The sequence below is a fragment of the Notamacropus eugenii genome, chromosome 1, assembly GCF_028372415.1.
Source record: "Notamacropus eugenii isolate mMacEug1 chromosome 1, mMacEug1.pri_v2, whole genome shotgun sequence".
In the NCBI taxonomy this organism is placed as follows: Eukaryota; Metazoa; Chordata; class Mammalia; order Diprotodontia; family Macropodidae; genus Notamacropus; species Notamacropus eugenii.
The window spans coordinates 561705651-561731078 of NC_092872.1; the positions used below are offsets into that span (position 1 = coordinate 561705651).

The 25428-nt window shown below is 35.9% G+C and overlaps 1 protein-coding gene across 1 annotated transcript in view; it reads right to left on the reverse strand.

Moving 5' to 3' along the window:
• Positions 1-25428, reverse strand: part of TPO (thyroid peroxidase) — a 179241-nt gene that overhangs the window by 95016 nt on the left and 58797 nt on the right. Inside the window, exons 7-9 of the mRNA XM_072631561.1 lie at positions 9908-10166; positions 6127-6297; positions 2076-2313 (exon numbers count right to left, since the gene is read on the reverse strand). Coding sequence (XP_072487662.1) covers positions 2076-2313; positions 6127-6297; positions 9908-10166 — 668 coding nt within the window. The remainder of the gene's footprint in view (positions 1-2075; positions 2314-6126; positions 6298-9907; positions 10167-25428) is intronic.

Here is a 25428-nt window from a genome sequence, read left to right on the forward strand (position 1 = left end):
GACTTTTTATTAAAAAGCAGAGATATCACCTTTCTGACAGAGGTTCATATAATCCAAGCTATGATTGATTATTCCATTAGTAATGAATGGCTGTAAGAGTTGGACTATAAGGAAAGCTTAACATGCACAATTTATGATTTCAAACTGTGGTGCCAGAGAAGACTTTTGAAAGTCTCTTGGATAGTAAGGAGATCACATCAGTTAATACTTAAAGAAATTCATTCAGACTGTCTACTGGAATGTGAAATACTGAAGGGGGTCCTCATGGACCATAGCATGTCAGGTCCTTCTAGTCACAGAGTCAGACGTCACTGAACAACTGAACAACGACATAAAACAATTACAGGAAAAATCCTCTCCTAATTCCCCAAAGTTAACCAGATGTGGGACTGATCAGGTTCCAGGATTTCTAGAATATACAGTTGAAGTCTTCCCTTGAGTAAGCCAAGCCAGCCATGATTTCCCTAGAATGCTGGTCTACTATTTTTTGTAGGATTGCCCTTCAGATGCAGACCCAGGACTTTCCAGAGAGATCTTCTCAGCACACTCTCACAGGAACTTGGGAGAATTAAGAGGCTCTTAATTCAACTGTTCACTGAAAATGAACTCTGAGCTTGTCTGGCTATAGATCATCACAGTTCATAGTGGAATCAGCATTCAGCATGTGTAAGGGACAGTTACCATTGTCCTTGTGTCTATTTCACATATCCCTATTTCCTTTTCCTTCTGATTTTCACCAGTATTTTGCTGTTGTTGAGCCACATTCCTTACCGTCTTGATGACTTAGTCCTAAAGTCTGCTCCTCAAAACAGAGGGGAAGGGTAGCAGCAGTAGGAGGAGCTTTATATATGCTTTTGCACAGATTATTCCCCATCCCTGGAATTCACTCCTTTATTTCTACCTCTCAGAATTTCTATCCTCCTTCAACATTCATTTCAGGAATCACCTCCTTGAGGAAGACTTCTTTATCCTCTGTCATGTTATGCTTGCTACTGCTAGCTTGCAGTATATGTATATGTATATATATGTATATGTGTATATGTATGTATACATATTTATATACATACATACACACGTATATGTATATACTGCATACATTGCATATATAATCTACCTTATAATGTAACCATGTTGGATCATTTGATAGGATGTAAGCCCTTTGAAGGTTTGTATCCCTTGCATCTAATTGATCCATGGTGAAAAATACGTTTATTGATTAATCGGTTGATTGATGTAACTATTTTAAATGGGACATATTTCACAAAATATTTAAGGCATAATTGCCCAATAACAAGAACATTATATCTACTTAGTTAATTTTCTATTTGGGGTTTATTTCTGTATATCTTGGGAATTCTCTATTGTGAGAATATAAGCATGCTTGAATGAATCCATTACAGACACACTGAGGGCGGATTCAAAGGGCTTATTAAAAAGAAAACAAAACCAAAGCCATTTGCTATTGTTCTCTTTGTGCTTAATTAATCATCTATTCATTATTTTTTTATCTCCTTTCTTTGAAAGATGGAGATTATAGATTTAGAAAACTGAAACAAAGAGGTTTTGAATTTCCCATCTCCCTCTGGCTAAAGTAGATGTCAGACTTGAAATGACTGACTTTAAAAGGATGGAGATGAGGGAAGTGCATGTAGGAGGGGAACATGAGGGAAAATAAAAAGGAGAGCATGTGTGTGTTACTTGTATGATACCTATACTCCCTCTACGTGTGGGGTAAGAAAGCCTATGAGAAGGAGATAGAAAACACATAGAGTATGAATGAGAAAGACTTCCCAGTACTAAGAAGAAAGTCTATGACTAGGTTATAGCTCATAGGCTTATAGACAGGAAGCAAATATATAACACATAATTGATTCCACCATCAAAAATTTATAAATATTCCAATTATCTGAGGACCAGTTAAAATGACATTTGAACTCTTAAGGACAGACCATGAGTTGCTGAACTTAGTGTTTTCTGGGTAAAATACATAGTCTGTTCCTTCTGTGATGACTCTTTTGGAAAACAAGTAGATAACATGGCTCATAAGTGATCATAATAACATACAGAACACATACCAATCGCCTTCTCTCAGTGCCTTCATTTGCCTTCCTATTATGCATGCAAATAGTGGACCAGTTTTGGCATCTGGAAGAAAGTTTTCAGCGAGGCCACCTAGCCAGACATCAATATTATTAGGATGCTTGTATAATTCCATGATCTTGTCAACTATACTCTTGTTGGCTATAGTAGTGTACAGATCAGTTTGATTCTCCAGTCTCTGCAAGCCACAGAATTCTCTCCAGTCATTATAACCTACAGATATGAAAATACATTTAAGGATTTTATTTTACCTTTTTGTCTAGTAATGCTGAAGCAAATTTATCAACTTAATCTTTTCAATAGACATACAGTCATTATCAAGTAAAATAGCCTTTTGACTACTGGATGCCTTGAAGTGCCTAAAATAGTTCAATATAATTGTAATATAGAAGTTAACGATCTTAATGAGTCATAGGAATCGTAAAAGGACTACTCGATCTGAGCATTACAACTGTAGAGCAAAACGTTTGGCTGGATTTATGTCACATTCGCAAATCATTTACTTAGTGTTAGTTTTTGTGTTTCTATGGTCTATACAAAAGAAATTGTAAATAATTGCTTCTTTGTGGCAGTTTATGATAAAAAATACAAATAGACGTTAAAGGGAGATAGAGACAAGTGAATAACGTAAAAAAAGTTCAGCAAAAACAAGTGAATATCATATTAGTCTGGATATAATAGCCTCCAAATAGAGGCTGTACTCAAAAATTGTATCTTTTTGAAAATTAAAAACATATAATTATATACTGAAAAACATAATTATCGCATAAAATATTCATTATGAACCTTTTAAAATTTTTCTTTCAATTCCAATAATTTTTTTAAAAATCATTTTTATCATCATTGCTGGTACCTTCTTATTAATTCTGTATGTGCTGTGTCATTTAGGTTGTGCTGTAGGTATGATTATAAACTATACTCAAATTTTATAAAGGCCAGGTTTATTAAAAAGTGTGACCTATAGTACAAATGGGATTAGATATGATTTCATTACTATATTGAATTCACAGATAAAGAAGCTATCTCTACTAGAGTAGGCAGACAATTCCTTTGCAGTTTAGAGTCTTAGAAAGTATTGTAAAATATTGTGAGACTAAGTGACTTTCCCAAAGTTACTCAACATGGATTACTAGATGGAGAGTTCCCTTAAAACCAGGAGGGCCTAAGTTCAAGTTTCACCTCTGACATTTACTAGGACCTTTATTCGAACATTGTTATTTCTAGTCTATTCAAACCAAAAACACAAGTATTTTGGGATAGTAAGTTAGGAGCCTGCTGTTAGCAGGTATTTTGCACTTAGGTGTATGTTGAGAAAATCATATTTCTTCCTATTAGTTTGGGATAGCAGGGGAAAACTGGATTTTAGGAATTGCTTGAATGTTGAAGAAGAAACATCTTGTTGATCAGAGGGGAAGAAAGTTTTCAAAGCACAGGAGGTAACATGGAAGGACTTTCTCCTTCAAGCTAAAAATAAGGGCTAGACAAAAGGGAAAATATACAATATGGAAATATAGGGTTGAGAATCTTACAAGGAAAGGAGAGATCCAGATAAAGTACTCTCTAAAAAATTGAGGAAAGGTAGAAAACTTATCTGGAGGCATTGGGATAGGTTTTATGAAAAGGATAACATTTGAGTTGGGCTTTGAAGAAAGGGAAGGGTTTTTAAAGGTGACAAGGAGGAGGTAGTGAATTAAAACAAAACATATTATTCATATACACAGACATCTATTAATAGGAGGAATTGTATAAGCTATTTCAAGGGCACATGCAAATATGTGAGGTGAGTTAAGAGGAGGCAAAGACCATGGTGGACTGGGATAACCAAGGTAAATTTCATGAATAAAGTTTTATTTGAGCTGGACCTTAAAGTGCGTATTTAGTTTCAGTAACTGGGATAGGGAGGGAACAATAATCAGGGGAAGATAAATGATGTGAAAAAAGACTTGGAAGTAACAGAGCAGAATTGCACATTGTAGGCTGCCCTACACAGATGCGCAGAAGCCCTTTCTCCTTTTTCCCATTTGTGTATCATGGAAATTGCAGATTCTTTTATGACACAACTAACCTCAGAAGCGTGTTATGATTCTAGCAAAAATACTTTAAATACGATACACAAAGGAAGGACACAGAATGATATTAACAATTGCAGAACTTAAATATGATGTGTTTGTACGTGTGAAAATAACACTTTTGGTCTTTTCTGTGCACTTTATTCTCAAATGACATTTCTAACCCATATTATACAGACTTTATAAGAAAATCATAGAAATTCAGAGTTAGAAGAGACCTCAGAGATCCAATGCAGGAATTCCACCAAGGACAAAAACCTAAAGGTCAGTTCTAGAACTTAGGATGGACTTGATACATAACCCTAGCTCTTCCTTGTGGGACTAAGCAAAGCAAATCTATTGAATTAATGAGTGCATGTAAAAACATTTATCAAGTACCTTCCACATTCTAGACACAGGTGCCTGGAATACAAAGACAAAAGCAGGTCATTTCCTGCCCTCCAGGTGCTTATATTCTAAAAAAAAGGTAGGCAGTGTATATAAGAGAATGGTAGCCTGGGAAGGAAGTTTTTGTCTAATGAGCAACAAAAATGTTAAGTGGAATTATAGGGGTGACAATTATCATGTTCTTTGTAGAAGCAATGGTAATTTGGATGGGATTAAGCAGTGGAAAGTGGGAGGGAAAGTGATTCCAAGAAGAAGTGTATGTACATCATGGCAGAACAGATGTCAAGATATCCCAAAATGTTGTCCAGGGTGGATGGATGATGTGAAGAATTGTCTGGGTCAAGTTGACACAAAAGAATCCTTCTTTCAAATTTAATTACTATGAAGTATTTGAAGACTATTATATTTCCTCCAAGTTTTCTTTCCTCTAAGCTAAACATTCCCATATTCTCCAACAATCAACATGGTCTATAAACTTTGTACCCTCATCTGAAAGTGTCCAAGTCTGTCAATGTCCCTTCTAAAATTCTTGTTTATAAGTTAAATTATGCCTTGATAGCAAGTAGGCTTCATCCTGTTGTTTTCCTATGGGAAAGAAGCAGTTTGGTAGAGTAGGGGAAAACCAATGGATTTAGAATCAGAGAACCTGGGTTTAAATCCTGGCTGTGCTAAATGTTACCTGTGACATTGGGCAAGTCATTTTATCTCCATGGGCCTCTGTTTCTTCATTGTTCAAAATGAAGGGGAGGGTTGGAATGGATGATCTTTAAGGTTTTTTTCCAGCTCTAAATCTATGAATCAAAAACTGGAAACAGATGTGTGATTGGCAGGAAACCAAGAATTTTAGGGCAAAAATTTAGCAGATGTGCTTATCCAGCATCATCAAAACACATTATTTGTTGCTCATTTGTGTCCAATTCTTTGTGACCCCATTAGGAGTTTTCTTGGCAAAGACACTGGAATGGCTTGTAATTTTCTTTTCCAACTCATTTTACAGATGAAGACACTGAGGAAAATGGGGTTAAATGACTTGGCTTAGTATAGTAAGTGTCTGAAGCCATATTTGAACTCAGGTCTTTCTGACTCTAGGCCCCTATCCACTGCACCATCTTGCCACTGGTTACTATCAAAGACCTTAGCACTTTATAGGCAAGAATAATTAAAATTGGAAGTGATCAGAATTGAGCACAATTGAGAGTCTAAATAATGATGACCATCTATGAACTTCTGTGTATGCAATCCTCACTCCTGCTCAACTGAAGTGATTTTAATTACCATTTGTATTACTTTTATATTATGAATTTCAAAGTTGATTTGTGGGGATGTTTCACTCTTGTTGTTCCAGGTGCCAAAATTTTAGTGATTGGTTAGAGGAATCTTTTTTGGACAAAGTATATGATATAGTTCAGGGCAAGTGAAATAAGGAGAAATTTGTCATACTTGTCAATATGTTTTCAGACACATTCTAGTTTGGATCAGTAACTCTAAGAAAATATAAATTTTTTAACAAGTTAGAAATCATATCTATGTGTTTCATTTGCAAAATAAAATTCAGAAACTAATCACAGACCTGGCAGGCCATGATCCCTCCCTCTCTGCAGATCAAATGATGCTAAATCCGAAGTGTCATTATTAGATAATACGAAGAGCTTTTCAGTCACTTCTTCATTCATCATTTGTCCCTGAGTCTGCAGTTTTGCTGGGCTTGCCAGAAGGCCTCTTATCACAGGATCCAAGCCACCTTGAAATATTGGGGATGGAGAGGAAAAGAAATGATTTCAATGGAAATTTCTAGGCAAAGTAACATTTCAGACCCTAGACTAATTATTGCTGACAGAGATATGGCTGCTAAGATATGAAGACACCCTGAGGATCCAAGTTTAATGGAATTCCTTCGATATTACATGTCCTTGGTGATTTCATCCAAATGACTTTACCTTGGTGAACCTCAGTTTCCTCATCTTTAAAATGAGGGAGTTGGACTAGGTATCTGTGAACTGATACCTTTCCATTCTGAAACTCTAAAACTCTAAAAAAGTAGAAGATTGAATGGTGCTATTTGGATATGAGAGGTTATTTATGACTTATGAACTGACTGGGCTCAGTTCAAATGTAACAAACACTCTTTGCTGCACCAAACTGAGAGTAATCTCCCTTTCTTCAAATTTCTTATAGCATTTTATCCACATTCTTCATTTGGTCTGATCACATCTTACCTGTTCCTGGTGCTTACTTAGTAAAGGTTTCATACCTTTGATTAGAAGATTCTTGAGGGCAGGGCCTGTGTTGTTAGTCCTAGTAACTAGCACAGGACCTAGAATATACTGAATCCTTCAGAAATATTAACTATTTGTGGAATTGAATTGGACTTCAAAATCATTTTACAGAGAAAGTGATTAAGGATCATAAAATCTTAAATATGGAGCCAAAAGACACATCAGAGTTTACTTAGTCCAGTCCCCTCATTTTCCAGGTAAAGAAACTGCGGCCAAGGGAGGTGAAGTGGCTTGTCAAATGTCCCACAGGCAGAAAGAATCCCAGGTGGGATGTGTACCCAGTTTCTTTGATCTAAGAGCTAGGGCTCTTTCCGCTATACTATGCTTGTCCCATCCTTTGTAATGAGAAAACTTAGACCCCACATCACCTACCTAGTCTTGTGATTCTTCCTACATTCTCTTTCATTGTTTATGGGGAGTTGATTTTTAATACATGGCTAAAGCAAATCTATGGCATAGCAAAGTGTTGTAAAATAGTAGCCTTCTCTGTTCTCCATGTAGAAAGTATTATAGAAAGTACAGTAAATAATTTTACCTTTAGCAGATAATAGAAGGACCATCATCAGAGTTTTGAGCCCAAAGGACTGAAAAAGGAATGTCATGGATCATTCCAAAACTCACCACTATCTCACATGATTCCTGAGCCTCACTTTCTCTGTCTTTTCTGAACAAAAAGCACCTAGTACCTGAGCAACCACAATGACAAATTCATCCTCTCAGTCCTAGACTGACAAATGTTCTTTCTCTTTTGATGGATGAATTACATGAAAAAAATCCATCTTCTCAATAATTCAATTGATTAAGAATTTGTTAAGGGAGCACTATGTGCCGGGGACTGTGCAAAGCATTGGGGAGACAAAGACAAAAGTGGAATACTCCCTGCCTTCAAGGAGCATGCATTTCTCCAGATGGAGAAAAAATATAAAGACAAAATAGTTTGAAGTGGAAAAAAGGTGAATAACATTTGGGGAAAGGGATCAGGAAAGACTTCTTGAAAGGGATGGAACTCAGGATAAGCCTTGCAGGGAGTTAGAGATTCCAAAAGAGAGATGAAAAGAGATAGGGCAGGGATGGGCAACCTGTGACCTTGAGGTGACGTGTGGCCTTCTAGGTCCTTAAGCACAGCCATTTGACTGAATCTAAACTTCATCGAACAAATCCCTTTAATGAAAGGATTTGTTCTGTAAAACTTGGACTCAGTCAGAAGGCCACACCCAAGGACCTAGAAGGCCACATGTGGCTTCAAGGCCAAGGCCACAGGTACCCTACTGCTGGAATAGGGAACAGAGACAGAGAAAAATTCTGAGAGGTAGCTGCTATTATTATTCTCATTTTACAGTTGAGGAAACTGAGGCAGAAAGAGGTCAATGACTTGTCCAGGGTCCCTTAGCAAGTATCTGAAACTGGATTTGAACTCAGGTCTTCCTGGCTCTAGGCCCAATACCCTATCCATTGCACTACTTACCTCCCTCTAAATACATTAGTTTGACTAGAACATAGAATATGTAAGGGGAAATAATGTGAAAACAATATGAAAAGATAGGTTCAATCCAGATTGAGAAGGACTTGAAATACCAAACTGGGGGGGGGGGTCTATATTTTTTCCAGATACAATAGAAAGTCACTGAAGCTTTTTGATACAATAGAAAGTCACTGAAGCTTTTTGATCAAGTAAGAAACATGATCAAAGTTATGTCCAGGTACCCAGTTTGCCAGATCTTTAGCCATCAGTTATTAACTGGCGTTCTTAGTGTACAATCAATGGATGACTAAGAAGAATGAATAGCTATTTGTTAGTTAGACTCTCATAGGCAGTCAGTTGTCTTCCCCTCAAGCTCAACACCTTTGGCAAGTTTTGTCTCTCTGAACCTTAGTTTCTTCCTACACAGGCATAACAAAATATCCAATAACTACTTTATTAGTATATTGAGAGGAAAACAGTTTGGACACCTTGAAGAATTAATAGTGAGGTTTTAAAAAAAATTTTCCTACTCCTACTGTTGCTGCTGCTATTACTACTACTGCTACTACTACTACTACTACTACTACTACTACTACTACTACTACTACTACTACTACTTCTACTAGATAGTATTATTTAGAACATCCCAGTTAGGGGATGTGATGGATCTTTAGCATACAGTATGATTCCCCTTTCATCCACTTAGGAAGTATCTCCTCTTCAGTTTGTCCGAGGACCTCTTAGAGACAAGCCCCCCCCCCCAAAAAAAAAAAAAAACAAAACTCTGGGAGGAGCATAGAACTGAAAGAATTCACCCTCCAAAAGGAAGTAGTAATGAAGGAGGTTTTATTTATTTCTATTTATTATTAATACTTTAAGGTTCTGTGGTTTCATTAGTATGAATAATTGCTTCACCAGTATAGAAAGAACTCTTTCTTAGTGTAGATAGTCTTCATAAATAGCTGTGGTTAAAAAAAAAACAACTCCAAAAACAAAAAACATCATTTCCTGAAGACCATTTTTTTTTTGAGACATTTATGTTCAAATTGTCAAAGCCTAAGAGATGTTTTTCCATGAATAGGACTTTAGGAGAGAAAATAGATATTGAACAATGAATACATACTCGCAATTGACTGGGGAACAACCTAACATATGAATTAAAGTATCTCAAAAAATTCATTCAGAATTATAACCTACTCACTTAGCAAATGCCATATGGTGGTAGATATAACTATTGAGTTAAAAAATTGGTAATGGAGAAAATGACATTATGGCATCCTAAAATTAAATAGAGATTTTGGTCTAAAGAATGCCAAAATGAAGATGAGTTGCATACTTTGCAATCAACCTGCATTTGGAATTGTGCATCCTATTTATTCAAAAAGACAAAATTCAGGTGGCAAGTTGGTTCTAATGAAAAGCAGGTGTTTTCACAAAGCTATGGAATAAATACAATTTCCTTTCACAAAATGGTAATTCTTTGGACGATATCGTCACCTAAATTAGAAATAAATTTTAACTAATGTTCTTCTAAGATATTAGAATGAAATTAGGTATGATTGATGAAACATTAGAAGAACGCACCCACAAAGCAAAGGCAAAAAACAACTCACCTTCCTTAATGATCCTCCATGGACTAAAGAAAGCCTCATGCAAATGTAATTTTGGGAGATCTGGGTGATCCTGGAATCCTGCATCAAGCCTTCTTACCACTGGGTGGATAGTTGCATGGCCAAAGCGAAAAGCTGCTGTGGAAAATATGTTGGATATTGTTGGATTCACGGTGGGATCATAGCCTTTGTATGGGCCAATGTATTGCTCAAAAGCCACAGGTCCAAGGATCTTGGGAATATAATCACGGAGGGTAATCACCTAAAGAAAAAGGGAGTGAAATGAACAGGCTGCTCAATCTGACACGAAAAGAAAGAATGGTGGCCCTGTTATGTTATAAAATTCAAGACCCAGAAAGAACGAGGCTTGGACAGATATTGCATGGTACATGTCACCTTGGAAACATTTCTTTTGAATATTAGCAGAATATTAAGCACAAATTGTCAAGTACTGAGTTAAAAAATCATCATGAGAGTCAGGGTGTACATAGTGATTCCCACCAGTATAAAGTAATTTTCTTGAGGGCAGAGTCTGCTTTATTTTTCTCTTTAAAACCTCAATGTTTAACAAAGTATAATTAGGTGGTCAACAAATGCCTGTCAAATCAAATTGGATTGAACTGGAAAATGTACTGAATTTGTAGTAAGAACTCCTGTTTAAAGCTTGGTTTTGAATCTCTTACTTCTTTCAAAACTCAACTCAAACAATACCTTTTTGTAAGGCCTTTTCCAACGCCTCCAGATGCCAGGGCCCCCCTCTGCCAAAATTGCATGGCATTTACTTTGTATATTCTTAGCAGCAGAAATGATTTTTCCTCTGATAGAAAGTAAACTGCTTGAATACAGAAACTGCTTTGTATGCCCAACACTAGTCGTTATGTCTTACTCATAGTTAGTTGATGGTTAATAAATACTTGGTAGATATGTAACTAGCTAGATACTACAAGCAAAATCAAAATTTTGGCAAACAATTTCTTTTCCCCGGGCCTCAGTTTTCTCCTCTATAAAATAAAGGTATTGGTTTAGTTGATCTCAGACTTTTTTTCAACTCTAAATCCAATCACTCCATGAGGTTACCAGCCTAAAGGTAAAGACTAATTTAAGGGTATTTCCTCAAAATCTTTCCACTAAATTTCTCTTGATCTACTTCATTGTGTCTAAAAGGTCACCAACAGGAAATGAATTCAGAAATGCTCTCCTGAACCATAGTGCCTTGAGATAGTAACAGATTATGAGGATAACAATGATTGTATTACTTTAGAGTTTTGTAGTGAGAAAAGTGCTTTGCAAACAGAGAAAGCAGCCTAGAGTGTTGTAAAGAGTGACACAGGAGACATGAGTTTGATTCCTGCCTTTGACATTTATTACATATTTGACCCCAGGCAGGTCACAACCTCTCTGTACCTCAATTTTCTTATATAGAAAATAAGAAAACTTTGCAGTCACACCCATATGATTGTTGCGAGTAGATAGTGATGATGAGTCATTTATAAGTTGGGTCCAACTCTTTGTGATCCCATTTGAGATTTTCTTGACAAGGGTACTAGAGTGCTTTGCCATTTCTTTCATTTCACTTTACAGATGAGTAAACTGAGGCAAAGAAGATTAAATCACTTGCCCAGGGTTACACTGATGGTGTCTGAGGTCAGATTTAAGCTCAGGAAGATGGGTCTTCCTGCTTCCAGGCCTGGCACTCAGTTGTAAATAGATAGAGTTCTATGTAAATCGTCAAGTACTAGAGTGTTATTATTTCTATCATTCTCCTTTTACTGATATAATTTAGTTTGATGGAGGTGAGGTGACTTGCTTCCCCATAAACTTGGAGAAATGCTAAGATTTTTCATTTTGGTAGTGAAGACCATGGCATAAAAATGTAATCTTTGCATCAGAGATTCGGTTCATATGTAGGGTCATTTGAGGGGATTTGTTTTTCACTTCTTTATCTTAGAATTCCCACCTAGAAAATTTGTCAGCAGATTCTGCTAGTTACCAGTCCCATGTAATATAATGTAGATACAGTTGTGCTCCTTCCAGTCTTCTCTGGTAGACATACTTCGAGTGTGTGTGTGTGTGTGTGTGTGTGTGTGTGTGTGTGCTTGTCCGTTGCTGAAGAAGACCATGCCATCAGAGAAATGATGACATGACTTGCACTTGACTTTTGAGTGAGTAAGGGCTGTGCAGGTCACCAGCCTCACTTCTCCTCCAGAATCATTTGAATCCAGTGACCAGATATTCATCAGGATGACTGGAGATGACCCAAGATGAGGCAATTGAGGTTAAGTGACTTGCCCAAGGTCACACAGCTAGTGAGTGTCAAGTGTCTGAGGTGAGATTTGAACTCAGGTCCTCCTGACTCCTGCACTGGTGCTCTATCCACTGTACCACCTGCTGCCCCTGCATACTTCATGTAAGCAATTGGTAAAGGGAGAAGGATGCTAGCACTCGATACCTATATAATTCTTCATCCATTTTTTTGTTTTTTGAGGTAAGCGGAGAGGCCTAGACCTTTCTGGAGAACTCTCATTGTGCAAAAGCTCCTCCACTGATGCAGACTGGCAGCTCTTTATACTTTATAATTTTAGACCCAGTGGTCTGCGTCAGTGACCTATCCACACATGTGTCAGAGGCAGGACTTTAATCCAGATGTTCTTGACTCTAAGGGGGCTTGATTATCTATCTGCTACATCGTATTGCCTCTGTTTTGTTTAGGGTTCTCAAAATGTCTCTATTGCCCTTAAAATCATGTGTTTTCAGGCCTCCTGACAACTTACTGAGGTGTTCATCTGCATTATAAAGGGAATTTCTTCATCTACAAGTTTCCTATATTAATCACCATAGTTTGAATTTTTTTAAAAAAATTAAATACTGGAGAAAATGTAAAATCAAATTAAATTTAGTAGCTGTATGGAAGAAACTAATTCCAATGAACAATTGCTTCCAATGAGGGAAGTAATGAACATCAATGAAATAACAGATTTAGAACCCCCACATACTCAATGCTAGTATCTCACGTCGTCTTGGGCATAGAATAAGTAGAATTGTTGTCAGGTTAATAAAAGAGAAAAAAATCACGTATATACTAAAATAAATCAATGCAGAAGGTCTATTTTTTCATAATACTCAACTACTCTCAATCTAATTTTTTCTGATTTAGTGTAACCTTTCAAAAAAAAAAACAAGATGCAAAAATCTTATATTTCTCATGTCAGAGTTTAGCTCCAGAAAATATAAAGAAAAAAGTCACATTCTATTTACTTTTAAGTAGGGAACCTTGGCTGTGCCAGATACCAGATTGTTTTATGTTTGTCATTACATAATTGGTCCTTAATCATGGGGTTCAACCTCCATGATTAGAGAGTTGTTTTTTTCACCTCTAAAAATCAGACACATTGTCTTGAGGGGTTTGTTGGCAAGCCACATCTAAAAGCTTTCCTGAATGCAAGAAAAGAAACCACCTTTTTCCTGTTGCCTTCAGTCCCTAACTGCCCTGGCTGCAGATGAAGTTATTATGCCTTGTAGACATTCAGTTCTGCAAAGAATGAATCAATAGTGGATCATCCCTTTATGTAGGAAAGTGAAGGGGGAACCACAGTAATGTCATTGAAAAATATGGAAATCAGACAACCAAGGTGGCCCCTTTCTTGCAAAAAGGATGGATTCTTTCAGAGAGAATCTACTAATTGCAAGAAACAATTTGCTAACTTTTTAGCCAAACAACTCATTGTACCATTTATGTGGGAGAACAGTAAGCATTTTTTAAGCCCATACAACTAAAAAAATATACTCCTCATGACATTTATAACAATCAGTCAAGGATGTATCAGCAGAAGGTGATGCTCTAGCAATAGGATGAAGAGTGAAAAATGTCTTTAGCACACTGATTGATTTTTTTTCCACTGAGAGGATTGAATCATTGGCTCATTCTGGTCTTACTAGAGGAACACAGGAAATTTTATGGGGAAAAAAGATCAACAAAACAACTTGTTCATTTGGAGAGGTACAGTGTTCTTTCTCTCAACTCAATTTCCTGTACAATTCAGTAACATTTATTCTATCCCTACTTCATCCCTACTGCATCCCAAAGTTTAGATGAAGCACAATCTTTATGTTTATGGAACTGCAAGCTTAATAGAGGATATAACAGTTGCATATAATATAATATGAGAATATAATGTGATATAACATGACATAGCATGATATAACATGATATAATATAATATGATTAATATACAACAATACATGAAGCAAAAAAGTGCAGAATGAAGTGCTATAAAAATCCAAAGATTAAAAGATCATTATTGATTGGGGGTTGCTATGGAAAAGGGGAGGGAGGGCATTCATGACAAAGGGAAATAGCGTGAGCACAGGCAGAAATATGGGAAAATGAAGTGTGTATTCCATAGAAAGAGAGTAATGTAATTTGACTGGAACACAGAAGGCAGTTAAGCTCTGTGGAAGGGAATAGAATGACAATAGACTAGAAAAGGAAGCTAACACCAAATTGCAGAAGACCTTGAACGTCAGACTAATGAGTTTATACTTTTTACCAAAGAAGTGGACACAGACACCTTTTTTTCCCAGTGAGAGAGAATGAACTCGTTTTGATTTTGCCTTCTCTGAAACATCCATGAACACCAGTCTCTTCTATCAAAGAACATGACTAAGAAAAATGCCTGCCTTATACTTTATCACAAAAGGAGACTTGCACTTGTTACAGAACGAGCAATAAATGTCTCTTTCAGGGTTTTTTCCCTCCAATAGATTATACATTCAGTACCATTGTAAATATTGGTCAAGTGAAGAAATATGGGCAAACTGTTGGAGAGGTTGACTAAGCTGTGCATAAAATGCTTCTGAATAAAAACAAAATAAAACTGTAAAACATCAAGTGTGTCCACACTTTTGAAACAGAGTAAAAGTGTCCCAGAGGATGTTTCTTTGGAATCCTTCCTTCCCAGGTGCATTTCACACTCAGAACTGCTGTCTTAGCCTCTCAGGAGCTAGCCTTTGCACCGTGCAAAGCCTTCTGGTCACTTCAGGTTGTTGTTCAGTAGTGACACACTCTTCATGACCGCATTTGGCATTTTCTTGGCAAAGATACTGGAGTGGTTTGCCATTTCCTTCTCCAGCTCACTTTACAGATGAGGAAACTGAGGCAAACATGATTAAGAGACTTGTCCAGGTTCACAAAGCTAATAAATGTCTAATGTCAGATTTGAATTTAGGAAGATGATTCTTCCTGACTCCAGGCCCAGCTCTCAATCTACCAAGCCACATAGTTGCCTGCTCTTCTAGTAAGGGACTGTAATTAAGGTTATCATTCCATGTATCAAAAAAATGCCTTCAGGTGTTTTCAGAATTCTTACTCTGCTTGGCTTATTTGGAAACACATCTTCCAAAAAAAAAAAAAAGTATGTATCCAACTGCAATTCCTTGAATCAACCATGAAACAAAGGGTGAACAGAACGGAAGAAATAAAATATTGGTCTTGTGCTGCCTGTGAATCTGCTCAATACAGGGACAGGCATTCTAGCAGACATTACTATCTAAATAGTTGTGAACAGGGGTGCCCTAACCTCTCATCATCATGGAGAAGCAGTACATCCGCTACTTTCTAGATTAGGAAAGGACCTTAAAAAATGTGGGCTAGAGATAAAGGATCTCGCAAATGGGGTAGCAAGCTCGGTGTAACTTGCATTGTCTGGAGGCTAGCTGAAGAGTAGGGGGAGAAGGGAGGATGGTCTCTACAATTTCTCTGCAGTTCTTTCCAGTTGCTAATGGACAGTCAATGAGTCCTACACAAAGGGACATAAATGCAAAATCAGCTGTCAGACCTTAGAAATAGTGTTCTTCTAGCATTCTTCAGTAACGATATAAGAAAATGATATTAAATTTAAAAAATTCAAAAAATGGCCCAAATCAAGAGAAATTGATGATTAATCTCCATATCTGGAAATGCTCAGGATTGAAGTGGAGCTGGAAGGGTGTGATCAACTTCAACTGCTGGAGAGGAAGAAGAGACTGACCCTCAAAAGAGCAGGTTCCAGGTCTGACCTCTCTAAGCCTCTCCCCTCAGCACTGGACAGTGCCAGGTCCCTGTCAAGCTATGCCCTCACTCAGGCCTACCAATCACTACTCTGTACTGAATATTTTCAAGAAGAAGAAAGACAATAAAATTCGTACTTAGAAATTAGAAGGTGAAATTAAGAAGACTAGCTAAATTTTACCAAGTAGATACACAATCAACAAACATTAATTAAGTGCCTATTTTATACAAGACCCTGTGCTGGGGATACAAAGATGCTAGCCTCAAGAATCCTATATTCTACAAGAGGAGAAAATCTGTACTTATGTAAGCCTAACACCAGCTTCAATAACCTCTTTCACAGATATTATAGACACTGATTTTTTTGAGAGATTTACCTGTTGCATGTGAAGGAAGACTGAGGAGAAGAAAAAAGAAATGTAATGAAGGAACTTCTCTTCTGAGACAACTATTTTAACTTTTAACTTGCAAAGAAATATGATAAAGAAAATTCTTGAAAGTCTGGATGCTATCCTGAGAAAGCTGAACAGTAGGACTGTGCTTCTAGAATTGAGGAGAAAACAGCCTTTGAAATAACATGTAAAGGTAAATTTGGTTGTAATCTTATTCGCAACGAATACATTGTAAGTAATTATATCTTTGTTTTATTGTTTGTTATAATAAATAAATTATATATCCTATAGTAATTTTAAAGTTTTTTTTTAATTTTGTAGGTTACAGGGTTTGGTATATACATATGTGTGTGTGTGTGTGTGTGTGTGTGTGTGTGTGTGTGTGTGTGTGTATAACAGAGAGAGAGAAGTGAAAGCTAATTGGAAAAAATGATTCCTTTTCCTGTTTATTTAGCAATTCATATTTAATAACCTGGGGTGATGACTCAAAATAAATCAATTCAATAATGAGAGAAATATTTGCAAGTTTGGTAATTAATGTGAAAATACCAGAGCATATCTCTTGGTTACTTTTAAATCAAGGATAGAAATGCATAAAGAAAAATTGTCAGTAGGTGGTAGATACAGGGATTATCACCCAGTAAGGACTATTCATAAGAGTTGATCCAAAGTTTCTGTTACATAAATATATACAGAAATATAAATAAAGTAAGCACCTGGAGTCACTCCAGGGTTTATTTCCATGAATTTTCAAAGGGGAGCATTCCAAAAGAATGAAAGTGGTTATAGATAGTAATATTTTAAAATTGTCATTTAACTTGACAAAAAATCAGCAGCTACAATGTGCCAACTTTCTTATCTCCGTAAATCTTATGGTCTATGAATATATTAAAATATTCTTGATGAGAATATGAAAAGGCAACAGGCTAACTTTAATAGACTATTCTCTATACCAGAATACATTTTCATCAGTAATTGACTGTGTAACTCACATAAGACCCCAACATACTTTTTGCTTATAGATCATAAAAACTCATTTGACTCAGGTTTAAAACCCAGGTTTAAAATCTCTAATAAGATGCCTCCCATGCATATGCTTAAATGTTATAAAATTCCTCCATAAATAAATCAGTACTGAAATCTATGTTCAATGAGTCTCTGTCTATCAATATCAAGTGAAGAACAAAAATATATGTTCTTGAATATATATATATTTTATATGTATATGCATGTATATCTACATTTATCTATATCTCAATCAATCAAAATGCATTCATTAGGCAAGCATTTTGTGCATAACCAATGTGGGAATATATTTTATTGGACTATTTATGTTTATTTAAAAATTTTTCTTTAATTGCCATGAAGCAATAGAAGAGAGATTACACATGAATGTAAAATTTTTAAAAAGTAAACAGACAAGAATTTATTCAGCATCTGCTGTGTTTTAGACACTATGATGACAAAGCAAAAAAGTGAAAATGATTGTTGTTGTGATCGAGCTTACATTCTGTCTGAGAAGCCATGTACATACATAAGTACACAAAGAATAAATTTAAATATATAGCAGTTAATTACAATGTAGTTAGGTAAAAAGGACAATACCAGTTGAGGATCAGGAAAATTTTGATGTTGAAAGTGGTAATAGGTCTGAGTATTGAATAAAGTGATGAATTTTAAAAGGAGAAACTGAGAAGAAAATGAATTCCAGGCAGAGTGAGACTGACACTGGAAATTGTCAATGCAAAAGTATGGAGAAGAGAATAGTGCATTGTGTGGAGAATAGAGAGAAGGCTAGTTTTGCTGGACCATAGTATGTTAGGAATTAGGAATATATACATAAATTGAAGGTTTAACCATTGTCTCCTAGGACATCCTTGGACAAATTCCAAATGGATGATAAATTCCCAACAGATGTTTTCCAGTTCTGGTTTGTGGATGCTATGAAGTTTGTACTAAATGCATTGAATCCTGGAATATCATGAGTCCTCCTCTTTGAGATCAAAGGCTGCTCAAGAGAAATGAGACTTAGTGATCCTTCAGAAAAGAACAAGTGATTGAAGACTAAATAGTGCCTAAGTTATGACACGGGTGGATACCAGCCTGTTGACTTAATTCCTTGATAACTAGATATCTTGGATGAACACTTCAGATTAATAATGATCTGGGTCCAGAACTGAACACATGGAAGATAATAGGATGGCTCTAATTTGGGAAACTATAGTGCTTTCTATAATCCCAAGAGGCTCTTTACCAAAAACCCCATGGTTTCTTTTCTTTTTTTTAAACCATCATTCTTCTTGAGGTATTGCTAAATGATTGAAAATCTTAAGACAGCACTTTCAGAAGTGTCACGAGAACAGAGAAACCAAAGAGCAATGGAAAGATATAACTCGGTAGAGGTAACTTTGGTATAACTAAACTATAGGATGTTATTGTGATGGATTACATGTAAGAAATGACATAAAGCATCAAGGACCTATATGAGCAGAGAAAGCAGTGGTCCAATAATGTAGCAACAGAGGAGATAATAATCAAATGGGAAGTGTCTGTCTATAGATAGCCCTGTTATCCATGAATTCTTAAAAGCTCCAGAGAAGAGTCTTTAGGGCATTGGATAAGTTTTCTATTGGAAGATTACGGAAGGACTTGTCTAAAAGTCATATAGGTTGGATGAGCTACGTGGATAACTTGTGTTGTCTACTGGTGGGAAAAATATCAATGCTCATTGAGCTCATGGATGTACTCAAATCTTTCTTCAAGTACCTATGTGACAGTTTTTTTTAATTCTTATCCCAGTAGAATCATCCCACTGCAGGTCTGCCTATATAGCTAAAAAAGCAAGCCAAAAAAGCCATGGGGAAGAGAAGAAATATTTATTTAAACAGCTACCATGTGCTAGAGCTAGGCAATGTGCTAAATGCCTTAAAATATTATCTCATTTGAGCCTTGCAGTACCCATGGGACTATTATTATCTTCATTTTATAGGTGAGGAAACTGAGGCAAAGGTTAAAATGAGGTAGAGGTTAAGTCACTTGCCCAAGATCATGCAGCTAGTAAGCGTATGAGTCTAGATTTGAACACAGGTCTTCCTGACTCCAGGACCAACACTCTATCCACTATGCAACATTGATGCCTCATTTCACTTGGTGCCATTGGAAAACACACACACACACACACACACACACACACACAGACACACTCACTCACATCATTGTGAAAACTCCCCTCTAGAGTGGGTGCATGAATAGAGTGCTGTACTTGGAGACTTGTTCCATAGTTTTAGTCACGTCTGACTCTGTGACTACATTTCAGGTTTTCTTGAGAAAAAGATACTGGAATTCCTCCTCCAGTGGATTAAGCTAAGTAGAGGTTAGATGACTTGCCCAGGGTCACACAGCTACTAAATGTCTGAGGGCACATTTGAACTTCGATCTTCTTGACTCCAAGTCTGGCACTCTATCCACTGTACCACCTAGCTGCCCTATTAGGAATTTCCTAGCTGTGTCACACTGGGCAAGTTACTTCTTGTCTCTATGTTCCCTTTCAGCTTTAAATCTGAGCTTAGAAAATGGATCTCCCGTGAAATGTCTCAAATCTTTTGTAAGACACTTTCACTGAAGCACAAAGCCAATCTTTGTGGACTGAAAAAAATAGGATTAAAAAACCAACTGAACTTAGTGATTTTGACAGGTTCAAAAAAGTTAATGAAAGGCAATGTGGTATAGTATGTATAGAATCTCAGAATCAGGAAGACCTGGGTTCAAGTTATACCTCTGGCATATATTGGCTGTGTAACCTCAGGTTATTTAACTCTCAAGATACCCCAGCAACTTTCCAAGATTTCTCTCCAGGTGTTCTTTACAGTAATAAAACCAGTTGCCTGGTCTAAATAAAACAATCGCTCTATTTTTGTTCTAGATTCCTGGTATTTATAATCTCCAGTAATTCCTTGCAAGAAGGATTGGTTCATTTATGGTATTTCTAACCTCAGAGCCTAGTACAGTGCCTGGCACATACATAGTAGGTAATTAAGAAACATTTGCTTGTTGATTGATATCACAGAAATTTTTAGATGGTGACATTGATTCTATTTTGTATAGCACAACCCATCCAAAGCTGGCTTTGTGCAAATGTCCACAGTCCTAACCCCACCCCACCCATATGCTGCCCATCTCATAAGTCCGGTGGGTTTCCCAGATCATAAACTAGCTGTTGCGACTTTGTAATATAGATGCTTACTCACACAGGATGATGGAATACAATTTATAAGGGCAAACATTTTGAGCTTCCCTTTAATCTCCCAATAACATTAATGTGTTTTTTTACCTTCATAGCAAGAGCAGCAGCATTTTAGTTTTTAATATTCTCATTTGATTCTTATTGGTTTCATCTCATTGAAATGGAAGGGAAACAGACAACCCATTTAAATCTAGGACAATGAGCCAATGTTGAGATCAAGTGTAAACTTGGTTTGTGACAACTCTTCCATTTCTAGTGTACCAGGGATTTAACTTCCTGTCCCAGAGGAGGGCAACAAGCACATTGTGACAAAAGAAAGTCAGAGTGAATATGGTATTAAAGGTTGACATAGCACCACTAATCCCCAAAGTCAGCCATTTGCAAATAGCCAGCTAATGCTCTTTTAAATAATTACACTATATCTGGATTTCATCTTCCATGTTTGACCTTGATAGAGTTTGGAAAAAGAATGTTTTACTGTTTCACTACTTTTCTTCACCATCTAGTCTGAAACATATGTTAGCCCATTTTGTTATTTTGCTAAAATGAAATAAACTTGTTAAAATAAAAATAAAATAAGCTATTTTGTTAAAATGTGCAAAAACATCCCAATTAATTGGAGCTGAAAGGGATGTTAAACCTCATCTGAATACTAGGTTTGGGTCAAAGGATGGGGCTTCCAATACAATTCTTCTACTTGCTACTTCTGTGAATTTGGGCATTTATTTACTTCCATAGAGTTCATTTCTTGATCTGTAAAATGAAGACATTTAACTAGATGGTGTGTAAATTCTTTTCTAACTTTAAGCCTATGTTCAACTTATAATCACATCATATGTGATACATGTCACTTAAAATTCAATCAAATCTAGTGGCTCTCTTTTACTTCCAGCATCAAACATAAAACCATCTATTCAATAATTCAAAACACTTCATAGCCTGTTCCCCTCCTATCTTTCCAGTAAGCACTTTAATTCACCTCTCAGAACCCCAGATTCTGTGATTCAGTGACACTGGCCTCTTTTCTATTCCTTCTACAAGACATTCCAACCCTAGACTCCTGTACTTTTCACTGGCTGCTCCCCTTACCTAGAATTCTCTCACTCTGACTCTTGGCTTCCCTGGTTTCTTTCCAGTCCCAGTTATAACCTCATCTTCTTCAAAAAGCTTTTCTGATCCTCTTTGATGTTGGTGACTTTGCTCCAATGATATTTTCCAATTCATCCTTCATATATCTTGATTTGACATATTTGTTTTCATATTGAATCTCACGTTAAACTGATCCTTGAGAGCACAGGCTGTCTTTTGGCTTTCTTTGTATCCCCAGTGCTTGGCCTAATGCCAGACATATAGTAGGTGGTTAATAAATGTTTATTAACTGACTGGTTGATCTTATGTGAAAAGAAAAATAAACAAGCCATAGACTCTAGAGATGGAAGAGACTTTTGACATTATCCGAGCCAGTATAGTACTGTGAAAAGAACACTGAATTTGGAATAAAGGAATCGAGCTTTGAACCTCAGTTTTAGGACCTTAAGCAAATCACTAAACAGCTATGCATCTCAGATGGTCATCTAGAAAATGAGTGGCATTTGGACTAGCTGATTTCTAATGTCCTTTCTAGATCTAAATGCAGGCAACTACGATGTTCAAACCCTTCAATTTTTCTTTTTAAGCGTATAAATTTATTTAATACATGTTTTCTCTTAAAATTGTAATTCCAAATTCTGTCCCTCTTTCCCACCCTTCACCCACCCAATGAGAAGGCTAGCAAATGATATTGATATACCCGTGAAATTACACAAAGCACATTTCCACTCTCTAATTCTACTTCCCCATTTAAACGAATTCCAATGAAACTGAGGTTCAAGCATTGCCCACCACCTTCCCTGTCTTTTCCTCCACTATAAAAGCTCTTCCTTATGTTCATCTTTTATGTGTGACTCTTTACCCTTCTTCTAATGCATCTTTCTTTCTCCCCCCTTCATTTTATTTTGAGACTATTCTGACATAATAGATTTATAGTACTGTCCTCTCTCTATGTAGAGTCTTTCTAACTGTCCTAATATTGATAAGTTTCTTAGGAGTTATATGTATCAGCTTTCTATCATTGAGGCAATAATGATTATTCTTTCATGTTTACCTTTTTTGGCTTTTCTTGAGTCTTCTGTTTGAATGTCAAGTTTTCTATCCAGTTCTAGTCTTTTCACAAGGAATGCTTGAAAGTCCTCTATTTCATTAAATATCCATTTTCACCCCAGAAGGATTATATTCAGTTTCTCTGGGTAGGCTATTCTTGGTTGTAATCCTACTTCCTTTACCCTCCAGAATATCATATTCTAAGCTCCCTTTTCCTTTAATGTGGAAGGCACTAAATCATGTGATTTAGTGTTGGCCCATGATATCTGAATTGTTTCTTTCTGGCTGTTTGAATTATTTTCTAATTAACTTGGGAGCTCTGGAATTTGGCTATAACATTCTATGGAATTTTCATTTTAGGATCCCTTTCAGGATGTGATTGATGGATTCTTTATATTTCTATTCTACTTTATGAATTTGAGATATCAGAACACTTTTCCCTTATAATGTCTTCAATTATTAAGCCTAACTTTTTTTTTTTTATCATGGCTTTCAGGTTGTCCAGTTATTCTTAAATTGTCTCTCCTCTATCTATTTTCCTGGTCAGTTGTTTCTCTGATGAGAATTTTTGCATTTTTTTCTACTTTTCATTCTTTGTACTTTGTTTTATTGTTTCTTGATGTCTCATGGAGTCATTAGCCCAATTTTAATTTTTAAGGTATTATTTTCTTCAGTGAGCTTTTGTACCTCTCTTTCCATTGGCTCAATTGTGCTTTTTAAGGGGTTCTTTAATTAATTTTTGTGCCCCTTTAACCATTATTCTAATTCTGCTTTAAAAGTTTTTTAAAAATTTTCTTCAATATTTTTGTGCCTCTTTTGCCAAGCTATTAATTCTTTTTTTATAATTTTCTTGCATCAGTCTCCTTTCTTCTCCCAGTGAAATTTTCCTTTACCACTCTCTTTAATTCTTCCAGGTATTTTCTACATTGTATTCTATTTTTTATTCTTTACCTGTGATTTCACAATCACATTTCCTCTTTGCAAATTTTATAGTTAATTCTCCTTTTTCTAACATTTTACCATTATATTGGAATCTTTAAGACAATATGATATTATGCTTACCAGAATTCATTATCTTTCTCTCTAAACTCTTCCCTCTTCCTAACTTCCCTATTTCTGACAAGGTAACTTCATTATTTTGGTCACCCAGATTTGTAGCATTATGTAGTGAACTCATCTGAAAGTAAGTACATTATTTCATGTCTGGTGCACTTCCCCCTCTCTAGTTTAAAAAAAATAATAGAAATCTATTTTCTGCCTTCCGTCAACTCAACTGAAGGAAAAAAAATAAAAATAAATAAATTTCTTATAACAAATATGCTAGCCAAACAAAACATATTAATCTAATGGCTATTAAAAAAGACATTTCAAATAGCTAAAGGAAGGAAAAGACCTGAAAATTTAATAAGAACAAGCTTTTATGTGTAAGAGGAGAAAGGAACAAAAAGCTATGATGTTCTCACATTTGAAAATGTGAAACACTGTTACAATATCTTCATGTGGATAACATTAGTATCATAAATTGTAAGAACTATAAGGAATCTTAGAAATCATCTAGTTTTGAAAACAACCCAAAGCCTAAATGTTCATATTATATTTAAATATTTAAAATTTATGTAACTCCTTCCCAAGTTCCTTCACTGTTTTCATATCTGAGGTTCTGCCAATATTTAGATGCGACTTTGGACAAATTACTAAATCTCTAAAACTCAGTTTTTCTTATTTGTAAAATGAGATAATTGAGCTAAATGACTTTTAACATCCTTTCTAGTTCCAAAAAGATTAGTGTTATAGATTCACTAATTTATTTACTCCAGATAAGACTACTACACATATTACTCACATAATAACAACTAGTACACATAGCAATTTTAATTTTTAGGCTTACTAGGGGCTTTCTCATACAGTAGCTTATTGGATTTTCAAAACATCCCTTTGAAATAGGTAGTATAACCAGTATTTTTTTTATAGGCAAGGAAATCTTTTTGCAGGTGAAGAAATGGAGGTTAATTGCTCATGTGGCAAATCTAGAAATCCAAACTAAGGCTCCAAAGTTTGTGTTTTCCTGTACAATACTGCATCCCTGATTCAACCCAATTACCCTAAGTGTCATCAGGAGACTCAATTCTTAATATGTAATATAATCCTTTTTATAAAAATAGAAAACCACATTCAACTAAGGCTGTGTTCTATGAGCCTATTTTCAAAGTATCATCACCTGTACTGGGTGAATGATTTGATCATTTCAAAAGATATAATATCAGTTTATTTAAATGTCTGATGACTACATTATACCTATTAGAGATAACTGAGGAAACTCATTGCTCCTTCTGGAACAATTAACCTCCAGCCTATTAAACTGAGGGTAGAGGTAGACATTAAGTCTATCTTAGGCATCTCAGGTCACCAACAAGAGGTAACATATCTGGTCACCATTAGAAAGCTAGGCATAGAAAGTTCATTATTTTGATCCTTTTTATTAAGAATGAAAAGGAAAGCAGAAACATCCTTTCAAATTGACACTTAAAGGGGGAAAGGTTGGAATTACTTAGTATAGAAGAGGACCCACCAAGGAAAGGATAAGTACATTGACAGAGAGTGCAATCAAATGTTATCCTCAGGAACCTAAGTGGCAGTTCTGGGGTTCAAAAAGGAAAAATAAGAGACCAGTAGAAGATAGATTTTTAGAGTATCATTAAGAAAT